At 38.5% G+C, this 18621-nt stretch overlaps 3 protein-coding genes across 4 annotated transcripts; 2 read left to right on the forward strand and 1 right to left on the reverse strand.

The window, feature by feature from the left end:
- The first annotated feature begins 965 nt into the window (after positions 1 to 965).
- LOC143848975 (uncharacterized) lies at positions 966 to 6954 on the forward strand. 2 transcript variants are annotated; one of them, XM_077358012.1, is made up of 6 exons: positions 966 to 1645; positions 1733 to 1856; positions 1936 to 2062; positions 3509 to 3566; positions 3744 to 4011; positions 6524 to 6954. In XM_077358012.1, exons 1-6 carry the CDS (start codon positions 1463 to 1465, stop codon positions 6601 to 6603), a joined length of 840 nt encoding a protein of 279 aa, XP_077214127.1. In that variant the 5' UTR covers positions 966 to 1462; the 3' UTR covers positions 6604 to 6954. The 2 variants fall into 2 exon arrangements, with proteins under 2 accessions (XP_077214127.1, XP_077214128.1); XM_077358013.1 differs by having other exon boundaries at positions 974 to 1645; positions 3509 to 3545.
- A 1869-nt stretch (positions 6955 to 8823) lies between these two features.
- On the forward strand, positions 8824 to 9953 carry LOC143849124 (protein TRANSPARENT TESTA 1-like). The gene is made up of 2 exons (XM_077358172.1): positions 8824 to 9223; positions 9464 to 9953. The coding sequence occupies exons 1-2, from the start codon at positions 8927 to 8929 to the stop codon at positions 9893 to 9895; spliced, it is 729 nt and encodes a 242-aa protein (XP_077214287.1). The 5' UTR covers positions 8824 to 8926; the 3' UTR covers positions 9896 to 9953.
- Positions 9954 to 14161: 4208 nt separating this feature from the next.
- On the reverse strand, positions 14162 to 17742 carry LOC143849056 (7-deoxyloganetin glucosyltransferase-like). Its single transcript, XM_077358104.1, has 2 exons — positions 15470 to 17742; positions 14162 to 15328 (listed from the first exon to the last, which is right to left on the reverse strand). Exons 1-2 carry the CDS (start codon positions 15978 to 15980, stop codon positions 14379 to 14381), a joined length of 1461 nt encoding a protein of 486 aa, XP_077214219.1. The 5' UTR covers positions 15981 to 17742; the 3' UTR covers positions 14162 to 14378.
- Between the last annotated feature and the right edge of the window lie 879 nt (positions 17743 to 18621).

Below are 18621 nucleotides of genomic sequence, written 5' to 3' on the forward strand. Positions count from 1 at the left end.
CATAGATGGCTTCTAGGCTTTGCCAATTGAGAACACAGGGCCCTTAATACCATGTTAGGGGTTTGTTAGAGGACTGAGAAGCTTTTTAATGAAAGGAACTTGCTGAATGGCCAGATGGTTTCCCAGGAGCACATACAAAAATCTCACCCAACACATAAAATAATTAACAAAAGGAAAAAATGTTGGATTGATTCTGCTAATTTTCCTATTTTGGATGTTTCTTTTCGATAGTTCCATTTTCGTGGCCCCCCTACCATTGTTGAAACCATGGACACACTTGTTTCCAAATAATTCCGTAGTCCGGAAATTCTTTTTCCTTATGCTCCCTTCACCATTGAATTAACGGATTTTTTTCCAATAAATCCCGGCCCAAGTCTATAAAATATTTAACAGCATATATTCATTAAGCTCATACACCCTACTTAATTATGTTGACATCCATTAAACTCTATTCTTCTTTTTTATTGAGGAATGATAGATGCAAGGGCGGCCTTGCAAAGAGAGCGAGAAAAGGGCCCTTGATTGGATCCACGCCATCAAGTGCAACCGAATTTACGTTTTCAACCGATTCTAAAACATTACCGAAAATGACTTGGATCCAATAAAGGGCCCTTTTCCGGCTCTTTATTCAAGGCCACCTTGGCATCTATCATTCCTCTAAATGAAAATAGCTTATTGGCAAATTAGCTATTTACGCCCCTTTTGATCACCAGGACACCCAGCGTCAGTGTATCAATGGCAAAAAGGGGGCTAATGTACTTTATGTCAGAAAAATCCAATGGCTTTGATTGCAAAGTACACTGGCAAATGGGTTTCGGTGGTGATAAAAGGGGCGTAAATATCATTTCCCTTAAGAAAATCCTAGAATAAAACATGGCTTAATCGTGACAACGCAGTCAGTAATTAGACTATCATGGGTAGTTTGGGAAGAAGGAAGAAGAATTTTAGGAGAGATTAAAGAAAAAAGTCACATCTGTTACAAGCAAATAGCAGAGAGAAGATAAAGGGAAAGCAATAGAAAGAGGGAGTACCGGGAGAGAAAGCGTGTACAGGGAGAGAAAACTGAGTTGCAGCTGTCATTCGATATCCAAAACCTCTTAGACAGCAAAGAACCCTTTGACGTTGTCGGATCTCCCTCCAATCTAAAACCTTTTTTTAAACTCCTTTCCTATTTCTAACCATAGTCCAACAAATCTCTTCTTTTCTCAATCCCTTCTCTTTCCTTTTCTCTTCTCTTTCTATTATACGTAGAGGAGTATGGAGGGCGATGCAAAGGCAAAGGAAGAAGAAGAAGAAAGGAAGAGAAGAGAAGAAAGAGTTTTGGGTGCGAATGAGAAGAACCCATTTCTTCTTTTGATTATTTAAGGTGATGCAGTCCAAAAACCTGAAGGTTCTTCTTGTCTAGCAGCGGAGGCAAAAAGATAAAATAAAGAACAAAAGAGGCTCATAATTAAGGTCTCTCATGGCTAATCAGCACTACCGATCGCAGTTCGGTGATACGACGTTCACCAAAGTCTTTGTTGGGGGTTTGGCGTGGGAAACACCCAGTGAGAAAATGAGAAGATATTTCGAACAGTTTGGAGAAATTCTAGAGGCTGTGATCATCACCGATAAGAACACCGGACGATCTAAAGGATACGGATTTGTGAGTTAGATCTCTCTCTCTTTTTCTATATTTTTGTCTTTCTCTCTCGATTTTGGTGAATTGGGAATTGAATTTTGATATGGGTAGGTGACTTTTCGCGATCCGGATTCAGCAAGGAGGGCGTGTGTGGATCCCAACCCTGTAATAGATGGGAGAAGGGCGAATTGTAATATTGCTTCTTTGGGGAGGTCTCGGCCTTTACCACCACGAGGTTGAGATTATAATGAATTGGGGATTTATAGTAATAAAATTTTGAAAATCAGTGACTTAGATTTGTATACGTTATGTAGGACGGAGTGAAGGAGGGAATCCATATCATGGAGGAAACACTCAAGCTGCGAATTCATACAATAGAATTCAGGCAGCACCAGCACCACCGCATCCTCCTCCTATTCCTCCAGTCATCTATCCTTATGGGTGAGTATTTTATCTTTTTACTAGAAAATGTCAGAATCGGTAGTTAAGCCATGCAATGGAACTTAGTGATTTTCGTTCAAAACAAAGCTTATGACAAGGATCCTTAAAGTAGGGAACTAATTGAATGGTGATGGTCTGTAGATCAGTGTGATTTTCGGGCATCTCCAATCTAAGAGATGATACACCAAGTTGATGATCCCCATGCATTAAATTTTTCTTACCAAACAAAAATAGTGAAATCAATATATCTAGGGAGATGCTACTCACTTTTGCAGGAGAGAGCATCCACCTCAAATGAATTAAATAAATAAGACAAAATCTGCTAAAAAGTTAGCATGCAAAAGTGAGCCACGAATGGCTTTAGCAAATCCCATATATCTATATAATTAAGACATGGTTAAACTGGTTAGTTTTTGAGCTTACATATGGCTAATAAATGTGGATGTGCAGAAATTGCCTAGCAAATCCCATATACCTATTTAATGAAGACATGGCTAAAGTGGTTAGTTCTGGAGCTACATATGGGTAATAAATGTGGATCGTCCATTTGCGAATGGTTCATGTCAGTCTCCATGTGCATGATATGGCTAAAAGCTTGGGAAAATAATGCATAGCAATTTTGCAAAACCGATTTCAGAGCCCTGAAATGCCACCTATGTGGTGATTTACAGGTAATACCCGCCATGTATTAAGTTGGGCCTGTAGCTCAATTGGCTGAGGATCTGTATAAAAAAAAATTATTAGAGGGAAAATAGGCTCTTCATGACTAAATTTTTATGAATTAAAATAGAAGTAGAGCTTAAAATTTTAAAACAATCATCTCTAAGCTATATAACAACTATAGAGAAATTACATGCATAAAATTATTAAAGATCATAGAGAAATTTACAATTATGAAACCCTCTTATAAATTCCCACACCACATGCATAGAAAAAACCCTTTTCAACCTAGATGAGATTTATTCGATACCTACTATTTGTAGGCACTAGTACATTTATGGTGAACCCAATAGAGGAGGGTCTAAAGTTGGTTGCATGTGACACACATATAGAGTAGGGTAGGGTGACAGCATGTGGCACATCTGTCAGCAACCCAACCCACCAATCAAAGTGTCTCAATTAATGTAAAAGAATTCACTTTTTTAACCCGGAATTGTGCACTGAGGCCCTGGTTGGACCAGGAAATTTTATTAATTCTTAATAAGTGTTATACACTGGTCTTGAGAAAACCATCAAGACAGGAGGAATCCTAGTCGTGCAATCAATGGCCCACAATTTAATGGAAAACAACGGCTGGATGGTTCACGATCTAATTGTAAAAGTCCATTGATCGAATGGCTAGCATCGTTCTTTGTTCAACTTGATTGGTGGGGCCAGAGTTCCCTATACGTAACCATTATGCATATGTATCCAATCCGCTTATGCACATCTTATTTCCATTCGCAGCTATGCTACGTATACACCCGAATTCGGATATCACCAAGTAAGTAATCTTATGTTTAAGGTAAACGATATTTCCACTCCTTTAATTTGTATTTTCTCCTAACTAATCTTATGTTTAAGAAAAGATGAGCATAAAATTGTTTCATGCCGATTTTATGTCGAAAGAAATTGAGCCTTATTGAAATTTTATTGGCCTTGCGATTCTTCCCATGGTGTAATGCATGTTCACACATGACAGAATGTCTATAATCCGCATCTTCCACAGCAGTACTACCATCAAATGTACATGCCGTCGTCGTCCGCCATAGCCTCGCCTTACCATTACGGCCATGTTGGGTACTCCATGGAGACTTCCGGAGCGAGTTTTTCAGCCTCCCAAGCTCATCCTTACCGAGTGCCTCCTTATGTGCAGTATCCTTTGCAAGGGGAGGGCTCAGTCACCCAATCTTTGCGGTCATACACATTCCCACCTCCCGTACAAATAAGGCAACCGGTTTCTGTACCTGGTACGTTTTTCATATAATTTCTTTTATAATGTGTTTGATGCATAATAATCAAGTTGAAAAATGAATCCGGGAAGCAAAAAGTAAAACGGAAGCGGGAAACAAGTCGAAAAATAGATGGGAAACGTGAAGCGGGGAAGTGATAAGAAATCACGAGATGTGAACGCATTAAAAATGTTTTAGAAATGATTGAAACATTAAGGAGGAAACCACACATATATATGAAGCACAAGGAAATCACTAGATAAATATGTGAGAGAAATACGCGTAATATGTTTTTGTTTTTATTTTACTTATTCTTTATCTTATTATCAGATTTTTGTCTTCTAAATTCTATTCCCGTAAGGTTTTATATATTCTTGTGTGTATTTGTAGATTTGGAATTAACAAATTCCAAATTTATTCGTACTTTGAAGCACAAATACATGTATTTATAACTTTTTTTTCATAGTTTTTATTTAAATTAGAAGCATGTGTGTGTGTTCTTTACGTATTTTTTAGCAAATTTTTTTATGTTTCAAATGGATTTAACATGCTTTTCTTGTGTTTCGCATACGTTTCTCGTATGTTTCACACATGTTTCCCATAGGTTTTCCATGCGTTCGGAAACGTTTTACCAATTTATTTATTTATTTTTTTGCAATTTTCAGAAAAGTTTCCGAAATGCATTTCCCACTCCCCAAAGTGTGTTCGGCAACTTTGGTTGGATGTATTTTCTAAAGAAAAATTAAGTGCAAGAAAAAGTACAGGAGAAGAGAAGACCACTAGTTCAGTTATCCAAAAAATTCACTTATTGGTTCTTATCTATATATTGATTATAAATTAAGTGGAAAGCTGCTACGAAGACATGTCTAGTGCCAACAGCCTGCTTAATAATCTACACCCTAGGGGTGCAACTTGGGTTGGGCTCAACCTGAACCCAATGGGTTTAACTGGATTTTGGCTCGGGTTGGGCTGGCATTTCCTTGGGTTGGGTTGGGTTGGGTTAGGGTTGGAAAAAGCCTGCTTTGATTTTGGGTTGGCGTAGGATTGGAGTCTTCGTCAACCCGACTTGATGAGAACACAGCTCCATCCTCTAATTTTATCATGATTTTCAAAATCTCAGGGCTATGTTTTCTTTTTTTATTCATTCTTTCTGTCGCAGCGAACCCAAATCCATCCCCACTCAACCCACCCAATTAGTAAAAGACGGAGTAGGTTAGGGTTAGGGTGGAGAGATTTTGACGGGTGTTAGGTTAGAGTTGACCCAAGGCTCAAGCTGGCTCAGGTTAGGGCTGAGGGACTGCTACCTCAGTTCGGGGTAGGGTTAGTCTCAACCCGGCCTGACTTGCTTCCTTACTACACAACCGACTATGCATTAGTGACAGTTTTTTTTTTTTTTGATGATTAAGCTGGGGTTAGGCAAGACCGCCACCAGATATACCGGAAAAGTAGGACAATAAGTACAAGGGGAGCAAGTTAAGCCCTGGGGCTGGGGTCAAAGAGCTTACATAGACAGAAATCCAGCAAACTTACAGAGAGACATCAAATCAATCTAAAATTAGTGACAGTTGTTGGACAAGAATACCCTTACTTCTTTACTAAAGGACAAACATATACAATTTTGATATACGTGGCGATGTCAGGAGAGCTGTTTGGGTTAGTACTAGCACAAGCTTCTCTTCCTATCATTTCCCAATTGGAAAAAGGCTACAAATGATATGGGCCACTTGTGGGCTTTCTATGGTTTTTTAGGACTTCCGCTGGGTATCGAGCTTGTTCGAGTGTCATTCTTAAAATTTTAATGGGCTATAGTCGGGCCCATTATGTAAGCATGCAAAACAAGGTTGAACAAGACCAAATTGTACGGGTGTCATTCTTAAAATTTAAATGGGACATAGTAAGGCCCATTATGTAAGCCGGTGAAACAAGGTTGAACAAGAGCAAGTTGTTCTGGTGTCGTTCTTAAAATTTTAATGGGCTATAGTCCGGCCCATAATGTAAGCCTTCAAAACAAGGTTGTACAAATCCAATAATTAGGCTAGGTTTTCAGCCCTCCCAAATCCCCACACCTACATCAATCTATTTCTGTACACTAAGGCCCCTGTTTGTTACTTAGTTTTAGACTGTGACAACCGATTGTAAACCCCACATTGCTGTCGAAATTACGATTAATTCTAACTTCAATAATCGGTTTGGGGCACAATCGGTTGGCAAATCTAAAACGAAAATGGCCTAAATAATTATGTATTTTTTATGAATTTGATTATTCTTTTTTCCAATCTAAACTATATATTATGGGAAAACTTATGTCCTCCAAGGCTATTTAAATCCTTATAAATGCAAAGTTTCATTTACGTAGTAAATACCTTGTATATTAAAAATCTTTATCGCTCTTTCATTTCTATACAAGAAAATTTTATTAAATACCTTAATCAGTAAAATAACAACGGAGGTTATTATTAAATTTATTTTTTTTTGTTAAATTCAAAGTTTCCCTTTTCTTTTCTTATTTATACAATTGACATTCTATCAGGTTCGCATGCATCAGACTCACAAACTCTCCAACAAGCCCTGGCAACAACTGGTGCTGTTACGGAGAGTGCGATAACTTGAAAGAGATTGATTGCAGCAATAGGGAGACTCTGCTTGGCAATTGTCGATTTGTACAATCCAGACATAAGGATACATTCATCAACAACACTATTTTTTTTTTCTCGCCCCACTGCGGAATGCTACGCAATGGGACGATTACTGCTTCGAGGGGGAAATTGTTCTAGTGTTACGGCGGATTGAGATGGACATTAATCAACCCCTTAACTGCTTTCTTTTTCTAGTTTTCCCCTTTTTCGCTTTCATTTTATATTCTTCGACTATGACCCTTCAAAGATGTTCCACAAATTGATTCATAAGAGGGAGGTTAATCATCATTAATGATTTATAATAATAACTTGTTATATTTGTTTAGGTCATCTTAGATGTGTGCATTGAAATTGAACAACATTTGGAACAAAAGATATGGCATCACAGAGTAATATATGGAAAGTTGTCTCCGATCATGGTGATTAGATCCTACGTTACACTTACTGATGAATGATCCATTACCTCTCGAATAAGGGACCCTTTATGATGGGAAATGATAAATGCGCCCCTTTCCATTACTTGTGATAGCTGCTACGGTGCATCTATGACTGCAAAGGGGCTGATGTACTTCACATTTGAAGGAATGAAGTTACCCATTGCCATGTACAATGCAGCAGGTGTCCCAAGTGATGAAAAGGGGGCGCATTTATCATTTCCCTTTATGATAGGAATTGAACTCTAGTGGTATCATTTCCCAAATATTATCACCGGATTAGAACTAACTACAGCTATTGTTACTAAAAATCTCTATGTGTGGAGAAATAATGAGGAGTTGGGCCGTCCAACTTAGGCCAGACCCTATTTATGCAAACACGGAGAGCTTGAACGATTCTCCCTAGTATGGTGGGGTTCTTCTCACATCACGAGCCAAGGAAGATGGGGTTCTCACTTAACAAGAATTGATCTCGGCCTTTAATTTTGCCAAAGTCACCTATGATCGGGATTTAATCCTAACAGCCTGTGTATTGGCATTTAAAGGGTGTATATGCATCCTCTGTCTTCACAGTTGGTAGAGATAATTCTCCTTCCAATCAAGGCAAAAGTGGTTGAAATGAGAACAATACACCATAAGAATTAAGAAACGTTGCCTCCATCTACCCTTGTTTCTGTTGTGGGTCCTTGCTAATTGTTCAAGCCGTTGGGCCCACAGATTTAAAGTGCTTAGCTTTCTCCTCCCAAAATCAGGCAACAGATAGTAGCAGAGGAAATTGATTACATTATAAGCGAGGGTGGTTCTTCCTCAACCAACACATTCTCCAGCTCCCAACTTAGTTAGAAATACCCAAAATCTCACGACATAATCACAGTATATCATATTTATATTATCGGCATTTTCAAGCTCTTTCCAATAGGGCGAAAGTGGGTCACAAAACCCTAGCTCATCCCAAATGATCCAAACCGTTCATCTGTTGGGCGTAAATAGGGCATGCATGAAAATAATCTCCATAGGATGATTCCAGCTTTCTGTTACGTAGATGTTTATTCGTATAGATATTGCAGGGTTAGGATAATCCATCCTATAGAGATGATTTTCGGAGAATGGCCGATTTACAGTGTAGCCCAATAAATGAATGGTTTGGATCATCGAATAATATGACCCCACTATATATTTACCAAATATATGCACTAATGTGCGTGTACCTGAAAAAATGACCTTTGTTAATCTTGGTGATATTACAAAGAGCCCTAATGCGTGTTTATATAGAACAATGAAGGGACAAACATAGGAAAATCTAAATGAAGATTATCTTAATCTAGATTAGTATCTTAATCAATAGTACTTGCTTAATCTAGCACTGAACGATCCAACGGTCAGATCTCAGAGGATCCAATGTATTCTAACACTTGAGATCTTCATTCGGAGTCAGACTTTGAACCAATTGGTCACCCTCTGGTGTCTCATCATCACCAATAAAATGTGCCACATGTGCATTGAGTCAAGGTCGTTTCCTTGGTCAAGAAGAGATTGTCTCATTTCTTATTATCTTGTCATAAATAGCCACCAAATTACATGGAATAAATCATAAAAATATCACTTAAGTATCATGAAATGATTATCAAAGTTGCACATATTTCTCGTTTACCATATTCCTTGCGAGATATCAGTGTCAAAAGAGAGATAGCATGGAGTTCCCCTCACCATTATTTATAAGAGCTAGCCAAAAGGTCACATGCCCCCACTGTTATCAAATCTACTCTTCTTTTACAAAGACAGAGAATGGAGTCCTGAGCTACAGACCAACTGGTTGAGTCACATGACCAGCTGGTGATCAAGTCACTGTGTCCCCCCTCTTCCATGACCCAACACTCGCTTGAACCCTTACCCTTACTTAGCCGCTTGCTTCGCCCACCATCTTCACCAACGCAAGGATTTCAAGAGGCAGGGAAAGAAGACGATGGTGATGTTACGGTCGCATTACATATCGGACTCCCAAACTCTTCGAACCATCGTTCAAAATTGAAAGGAAGAGAGGAGGAAGAAGAAGATACTACACGCTATTGGATACCGTCTCCTGCTCAGATACTCGTCGGCTTCACCCACTTCTCTTGCCATCTGTGCAACAAGACCTTCAATCGCTACAACAACTTACAGGTCTAGTTCACATCATTATTATAATTTCTTTTTGGTAAAGATAATATTTAATTAAGTAAGAAGGGATTACAAGTGCACTTCAGGGCTAATGATTGTCCCATATAAAATAAGCCGCTAGAAGCTCTTGATTGCCTAAAAGATCAACCAAATTAGTGGTATTATTGAGCTCATTCATGGTAGCTCTTCTACTTCTTAATTAATTGTATTGAATTCTAAGTGGTTTTCGATTTTCTGCTGTAGATGCACATGTGGGGTCATGGGTCCCAATATCGGAAAGGACAGGCATCGTTGAGGGGAGCTCAGCCAAGAGCCATGTTAAGCATCCCTTGTTATTGTTGTACAGAAGGATGTAAGAACAATATTGAACACCCCCGAGCTAAGCCGCTCAAGGACTTTCGAACATTGCAAACACATTACAAGAGGAAGCATGGGATGAAGCCCTTCATGTGTCGAAAATGTGGGAAATTCTTGGCGGTGAAAGGTGACTGGAGGACCCATGAGAAGAACTGTGGGAAGCTCTGGCTTTGTCGATGTGGGTCGGATTTCAAGCACAAGAGATCACTCAAGGATCACATTAAAGCATTTGGGTTGAGCCATGGTTTTATTCCTACCCTGACTAATGATGGTCCCTTGTACACGAAAGGGTTAGAGGACATTGTTGACTCCATATAGTATTTGACCTTCATTGTCTTGGAAATGATGTTTCATCCGTTTATATAAGTCCATCTATGAACAATATCGTCTCGTATCAGCTTAATTATATAAACCCATCCATGAATGATAGCATCTAGCGACTAACCATAACCCGAGCCAAAGAGTCCGCCTCCTCATTCTTGTGCCTTTATATTTTCCAACTTATAACAAATTAATTTCCCCTCTTTTTATCAAAGTCATGTGAAATTCTAACCTCAACCTTAATTTTCCACATTAAGCAACTGTTTCCATGCCCTAAATGAAAGATCTCTAGGGAGAGAAGTGATGCAAGCTAGATTGCGAGGTAGATGCTTATAATATTTGTAAAACAGCCTCTGATAGATCTAAGGTCGTAAGAAACCCAAGAGAAACAAAAATTTATGGGCTAATACCTGACTAATTTAAACAAAATATCAAAAGTCTGAAAAAATAGATTGGAGTTAGATGCTTATAATATCTGTAAAAGAAAACAAATAAGTGAGGCCTATAGACTCGCCAAGCAGAGAGTTCCAAGGACGGTTTTGGAAACTTTCGATTACCTTCCTCCTTATTGGATGCTTTTTTTTAAGTTGGTAAGGACCCCGACAAGATTAATAAGAAAAAGTTATGAATCCTTATTGGATGCTGCTCTTATATTCTTTGTATTTATTCTTTCTTGGTAGCCTTGTACTTTATCATCTCGATTTGCTAGATCATTGGCACTCCTAGGGATATGAGCAACGCAAGACCATATTTTGATTATGAGACCACTGACTTTGTTTTACACTTTTCTGATTAGCTATTGAGAGCTTTTGGGAACAGTTAATTTTAAACTTTTCATTTATCTGGAGAATTTTGTGACTATAGAGCATGACAGAAAATAATTATAGGCCGAAGGGAGTGCTCAAAAGGATTTCTCACACCCTTTCTTGTTGTTTTCATTTTAGTTCTTCCCTCTTTGTGCACGTTTATTGGGCAAAATTCAAGACATTGACTTTTGTTAAGTGAGGCAGCATACAAAAGTGTTGAGTTAGAGCCGGTTGGAGTCCGAAATATTTTGTGCGATCCGACGATGCGGCCTGTTTATTGCCGCTCGGCTCGGCCCATTTTATGTGCTTTCGGCCCGATTCAAGTAAGTTTTGGCACACTTTATATAAAGGGGTTTTAGGGCTTATTTTTTGTTCTCTTATTCTTTGAGAAGAGAGTTGAGAGCAAAATGGGGGAAAGGGTGTACTAGGGGTCTTGGTTTTTTTGGGAGAGATGCTGATCTTCCCTCGTAATATCCTATTTCTATAGTGGATTTTCTCGTCGCCTCTGCCGTGGATGTAGGCTTTTGCTTAACCACGTAAATCTCTATGTCTTTGTGCGTTTGCTTGTGTTTGGTTCTTTCATTTTGCTTTGCCATTGAAACTGTAGATTGCTATTGGGGGGTTTTTCATAACAATGTGAGCTTATAAATATAGAAGAGATGTGATTTCATTACCATACTAAGGTTACTTGCACCGTTATGCAATCATATACAAATAGTATCTGTAGTTCTTATTGATAACTACACATCTCTTTAATCAGTTCTTGATATATAGCTTTTAACATCTAATCATAAAAGGGTCAATATCATCCTCTCGTGTAACTTTGGTCCACTAATTCTTTACCGTGGGCGATGAACCGCTTCCAAAGAGAACAATCTCATTGATTAGCTTCTCCATGTTCATGTAAGAAAACCCTCCGTTTTGTGTACCTTCCTTCCACTCAATGGCCTTTTTTCTCATCATCTTCCCTTTCTCTCCTTGCATCCGTTCCCTAACAACACCCTCCACTTCTTCTCTCTTCACATCGTTGTGGATCTCCATGCCGATCCCCCACTCGGTGCAGGCGAATCGGCAATTGGTGTGTTGCTCTGCGAAGAAAGACCAACACAATACGGGGAACCCCAACGTAGGCCTTTGGATACTCTGGTGAGAAGAGGCGACTCGTGCCAAATTGATGGAGTAAAAAGAGGTAGGGGCAGACAGAAAACAACTTAGGTAGAAACAGTGAGGAAAGACTTGATAGCTAGGAACATAACAGAGAACATGGCCTTGGATAGGATAGAATGGAAGAAAATGATCCACGTTAGAAGAACCCAACTAGAACCAGGATTAGAGCCAGGTAGATTCCTTTCACCTTCTATGAAATTTTTCTAAAGGATTCATATAGCCGACCCCAACTAGTTTGGGACAAAGGCTTTGTTGAGTTGAAGAGGGGAAATCATAGATTTGCCCCCTTTTCTTCCCCGGGCCACCCCATCTACTATATTTATGGCCATAGTGATTGATGTGTATCTGTTCGCGCATCAGCAGTGCTCTCAGAGAAGGATATCTAGAACCTCTTGAATGCACAAAGAAATCAGCTCCAAATCTTCAATTCTAAGCTTGGTTGGGAGGGATATTCATCAATTACCCTTGAATTGCCTCTCTAAGTAACCATGCCATATATGTTTGGACCAGATTCCATTTCTTTGGAGGATTGGCCAAAGTCGTGCCCAATTTTGTTAACAGCTTGCTCAGCTCAAGATCTAAGATCTTTACATGTGGATCGCATGCCCCATCTGTTGGCATTGAAAGAAATAAACTGTTCTTGCTAGGAACTAGGAACCTTCAGAAGGAGCTTAATGAAACTAAACAGGATGAAAGTTCAGCCAGCGAAAGTGGATGCACAGAAAAAGATTGAAAGCTTTTTGCTCTTAAATCTGCCTTGATTAAAAAAATGGGAACTTTCAATTTCGAATCTTAAGTAATTCGGACAGTATTTCACAAGTAAACTTTGACTTCTTATTAAAGATGATCTATTCAAGTGAGCCTTAGGGACAGATATGAGGCTATTATCTTTAGATCAAGATGATCTATCCAGTAGATTCTTTCTAGTGGCATTTAAAGAACAGCGATGCAAACTGTGGCTACAATTGTTGTTTAAACAACTAATCCAGAAGACATAGCGGTAAAGTGCCTAGACTATAAGCAGAAGCGTCTTGAGGTCTAGGGAAAAACAAACTGAAACTTATAATCACTGACCTCAAAGCAGAACAGAGAAACAACACTAAAGATTTGACTCACAGGAACAGTTTGAGTGCAATCTATAAAAGGGAGAGAAAGGAAGAAGGATCTCCCGTTGACAAGCTTTGTGGTGATTGATGTTCATCTCATAACAGTTGAAATAATCTGTTCCTTTTAAACTAAGCAACATCCATCACATGAGAAGGTTTCAGGCTGCCAAAAAACATAACGAAAACACAAAAGGCAGAAGCACTAACTGCCATTAGAAACATCAAATCTCGCTAGAACCCAAAAGCAGATACATCAGCCTAAATGCTCAATATAGTAAAGCAAAAATAAAAGCAATCCTGATTGAACATAAGAACAATCCCAACTCCTAATCCCCATCTTCACATACCCAAAATCCTAATCTCCAATATTCGAATATCTAAAAACTATAACCCTGAAACTAAGTTAAAAAAGTTTTAGAAATTAGGAAATAATTACGCCTAAAACTAAGTAAAAACATGTAGTGTTACAACAGGAAAACAATAAAACAGGCATGGAAAAGTCGCTCTAGTCAGCTTAGATAGAATTGTCTGCCCTAAGTGCCCTTTCACATGGCCATCTGATTTGGAAGCTTGTCCACTAAATCCCAATAATAGATTATGAGGAATTCTTCGATTGGGATCCAAAGCGATGCTAACCCAACCATAGGTAGATCCCATCCAGATTGGATCCATTGACAGCACTAACTTCGATCACTTGAGATGAGATGGTAACAGACTCAAATCTTCTTTTGTGAGAAAAAATTGCTGGGTTAGAACTTTTTCTTTGTGAGAAAAAAATTGTTTGTAGCCAAAATCAGAGGTATCATGGGAGGTCCTATGTTAATGATTCTTATGCGTTTCACTAGGACATGCCTCTTTGTAGGCATGACATTATTATAATACAATGAGGCACGAGCACTCCCCATAGTGGGTCAAGCATTTGAATGATTTGAATCATCTGCTTCAGATCTCCAACAATGGCCAAAAAAAAAAATATAGGTCAATTGCTCGTACTAATGTCCATTATGTATACAACATGAGGTAACTACTAACTACATTAGTTTGCATTCTATGACGAAAAATACATGTTACTGGAAATTCGGATTTGGCACTCTGAGACTCTGAGTAATACATATAAATCGGTAATTTGACTTATGGTTTCATTACTGAAATTATGAGTTCAAAACTAATTATTGTACTCAAAATTAAACACAAATTTCAGTCCATAAGCTGTGGCAGCCTGACCTTTATTTTGATTTAAAGTTCTGTCATCAATAGAAGTCTTCTAAAAGCAAACACACCTATAAGTACGTGTGAGATAAGCACAAATAATCTTCTTTTGTGTAGCTTATTCTTGAAAATTAATACTTCATTTCTTGAAAAAGACAAACTAAAAGGGGTAAAAAAATTAATTTCCATATGCTACTTATTCACCTTATTGACCTTTCCTACCAAGAGCATATCTTTTACTAGCTTGTCCAAATTCATAAAAGAAGATCCTCCTTGTTCAATAGCCTTTCTAGCACTCTCCTTCCATTCAATGGCCTTGTTCCTCATCTCTTTCCCTTTCTCTCCTTCCATCAATTCTCTAACAAGACCCTCAACTTCCCTTCTCTTAACATTGCTGTCAATCTCCATGCCGATCGCCCATTCGGTACAGGCAAATCGACAGTTCATCGGCTGCTCAGAAAAGAAAGGCCAACAGAGAACAGGGACTCCATTGCATATACTTTCTAGTGTAGAATTCCACCCACAGTGTGTTAGAAATACTCCAACAGAAGGGTGAGAGAGCACTTCCTCTTGTGGGCACCAGCCCGCAACTAGACCCCTTTCTTTGGTCTCAATTATAAATTCTTGAAGCAAAATCGTCGAACCACCCATCACAAGATCTGGTCTAGTGATCCATAAGAAGCAATGCTTGCTATTTGCCAACCCCCACGCGAATTCTTTCAATTGTTCAGGGCTCATAACTGTGATGCTCCCAAAATTCACATAAACCACTGAGTTGGGTTCTTTTGTATCCAACCACTCTAGGCATTCCGTCTCTTCTTTCCACAAATTCGACCCGATTGATCTCAACCGTCCATCGGGTATCTTGTTACATAGAAGTGCCAGAGGACCTATAGTGTAAATCTTTGGAACCATGGAAGAGATTACATCTAGAACCTTGTGTTCCAAGTCATTGAATGTATTTATAATTATTGCCAACGCTCTGGAAGCTTTTTGTGCATCTGTGTTCAAAGAATCGAGCATGATGTCTTCAGGATCCGTCGTTCGAATAAAAATTGGGAAATCCCTTAACCGAATATGTTTCATCCCTGGTATCCAATCAATTCTAGTGTCGAGATATCCATTCGTTAAGTCTCTCTCATCTGTTTACCAAAAAATTATAAATTTAATTAAGTTCTAATTCATGTAAGGGGGTAATTGCTCTCCGCATAGACTTTGTTTACATATGTAAATCATGATCCATTAGATATTTGGAAATATTTTCAAAAAATCATTAAGATTACCTTTCAATGGAGTAAGGCCCCTTTTGATGAGCTCAGCAAAATGAAGGTAGGCCATGAAACCGCAAGCGCTTGGAGTCCAGAACAAAATTACTGGAATGCAAAGCTCCTCTCCAGCGTCTAGCGTGAAGCTCATAATCCCGTCAGAAATTATGTGGGTGACTCGAGGTACGTTCTTTCTGGTGTTGTTAAGCTTAGTTACAAGGTTGCAGAAGGGGACCAAGAAATTTTTTCCTATGGAATCACTTAGAGCTGTGATATCTTGGGTGGCGTTTTGATCGGACGGAGGTAGACCATCTGGTATGGTCTCGAACCGGAAATCATCCAACCCATTGAGAGAATCAGGCCCTCTAGACTTCAGTAGTCGTTGGTGGTTGAACTCAGTGTTGATGAAGGTGATGTAGAAGCCTCTATTATGGAGGAGCTTAGCAAGTTTCAGAAGGGGGTTGATATGGCCTTGTGCAGGAAATGGTATCAACACCACATGAGGCTTCTCCACCACAACAGAGCTCATCTCAATGTGTGCAACCAAACAATACTTACACCAAAGTGGACTATCCCATGGCGGTCCATTTTATAAATTTTCTGTGACAAGGACTTTCTTGCATAAGGACGAATAGGTAGGTGCTCCCCACGTCTTAGATTTTAGAGAGGAGTTTTTAACATTTTCCCCCATTGTCCTTCTTATAAAAATGGAGTCTCATTTTCCAATGAGGAGACTACTTTGGCTTTTCTCGTCCCCTGTTGTTGACTAAGTTTTAATTCACCACTACTCTAGGATGCAACTAAAAAGGAAATAATAAAAAACATCTCAATGGTGCAACTTGGGTAGGGTTGGGTCCAACCCGACCCGACCCGACCTGAGGAACCCAATTTTCCAACCTGGAGCTGACCCGAGGAACCCTTTTTTCCAACCTAAACCCGACTTCAACCCTATCCAACTTAAGTTTTTAAGCTTAAAAAAAATAAAAAAATGTCGGGTTTCACTCAAATCGATTTGTCCCTCAACCCGAACCCGACCTGAACTCAACCCGGGTTGGGAAAAGCAACCCAAACCCGAACCTAACCCAACCTGACCTTTTTTTGGGTTGAACCCGACCCGAGTTGCATCCCTACACTCATGGGAAAAGATTAAAAAAACCCAATCTAAGAGATTCATTTTCTTTAAAAAAAATTGGGCACTAATAAATCGACCGCCATATATCTTAAATCAACCCCTTCTAATGAAAAACGTTAGGGCATGGGAACAAAGTTGCCATCTGGCGGTAAACACCGTAAAAGTGTACAACTCACACGCTAATAATTTCCGTTAAAAGGGTGATTTAAGATATATGGGGGTTGATTTATCACTCGCCAAAATATATTCTTGTCTTTGTCTATCTTCATCGGACTGCCCAATTAAATTAATACGACACCAGACGAGAGTCCAGCCCACAAAGAATTGATGTAGGCCATAAGAAAATCAATCTATAACATAAATATAAATTTTTTTGGGAGATGATAAATTCGCACCCTTCAACGTGATTTGACGTCAAAAAGCGTCAAAAAGGAAGGTAACATGAATAGACTTTAATGCTTTTTGACATCATATCACATTCAAGGGGTGTGATTAATCCTAAAGGGGGTGCGAATTTATCATCTCCTATTTTTTATTGACCAATAATGGGCCATCCTTGTTAAGACTTTTATGGACTTGCACAGAACAAGGTTTGGTTTTTGTAGAAACCGAATTGTAGAGAATGTTTGATTGAGAAAGAGCAATCTAGATCAGCTCATATACGGTTGGTGATTAATACGGTTTTCAGCATTGAAAACTTCAGCCACGTGTGTTCATATTGGAAGGGGTATGATAATGGGTTAGCAATTTGTGTGACCCTGAAGTAAGCCCAATAAGATTAGTGGGCTTATTTGAATAATAAGAGCCTGTAATGGGTGGACTCTTGGGTTTTTCTTTCACTTATTATAAAATACAAGAATGGTCTCTGCTGTCACATATAAGGTTGTTATTTCTTCCCATTGGAATACATTTTTCATTCTCGTAGAAGGGATCAGAATCATGTCAAGAATGTGAAATCATCTTTGCCAAAGGGCCATGGACAGAGGTATTTATGCCTGTTCTCTTCTTGGGTTTAATTTCTTGAATCATATGCTTATGGTTTCGATCACGCAATCGAAGTTTTACAAATTTTTCCTAAATGATATTTTTCATCATGTTATTAATATTTGTTTTGCCTGGTAGTTTGTTAACTTTATTTACCTCTTCGCCTAGCACGTGTCTTTGGACGGTACTTTAGTGAAAAAGAGATTATATTTTTCTAATAAATCTATATAATATTATAATAGTGAGGCTCATTAGGTTGCAAAAATATTTTCAAAAGTAAAATTTAATATATAATATCTATTGGATTAGCCAAGCCATTTTGGTAACAAATCGTGTTCATGAAATTATTAACCAACTAACACTTATTTAATCTGAAGAGGAAATTAAAAAGATATCATCCGAATGCTGTAATTAGATTTTGCATAAATGAACCATTCAACCCAAAAATATAAAACTATTTAATTGAAAATCTATTTTAAGACAAAATTGATTTGCAATTGCAATCAAATTAAGTGACAATCAAACTATCCCTTAAGCCCCGTTGGATTGCAGGAAAAAGAATGATTGAGGATTTTAAATTTTTTTTTGTTTCCACAATTTAGAAGGAAATAGTAAATTTCATAGATATGACAATAAATTATGGCAAATGATATTGGCACGACCAACTTTTGATAATAGGCAACAAATCAACTTTCTCTATATGGTTTAACAACCTATCAAAGGCCGCTGACAGCTTTTTTTTGGGAATTGTAACAGATGGTTAATGCATACAGAACAAGTTGAGTTAGTCCATATTTTCAAATCATGGTTGTTATGATCTCAACTCAACTCAACTCAACTAAGCCTTTGTCCCAAACTAGTTGGGGTCGGCTGGTTTGTGATGATCTCATTTTCCTAAATTAAAGGTCCCTCTAAATAAAACGAACTGTGGTGTCAAGTCACTTTTTTTTTTCTTGTGCAATCAAACAATGGAAAAGCTTGAAATTTTAGAAAAATTTCTTCTCAGACTTACCAAAACTATCCTACAATCAAAACAGGACCTTGGCTTTTAAGA

This window comes from Tasmannia lanceolata, unplaced genomic scaffold (genome assembly GCF_043159265.1).
Source record: "Tasmannia lanceolata isolate RefF3 unplaced genomic scaffold, GAP_Taslan_0.1 ptg000016l, whole genome shotgun sequence".
Classification (NCBI taxonomy): domain Eukaryota; kingdom Viridiplantae; phylum Streptophyta; class Magnoliopsida; order Canellales; family Winteraceae; genus Tasmannia; species Tasmannia lanceolata.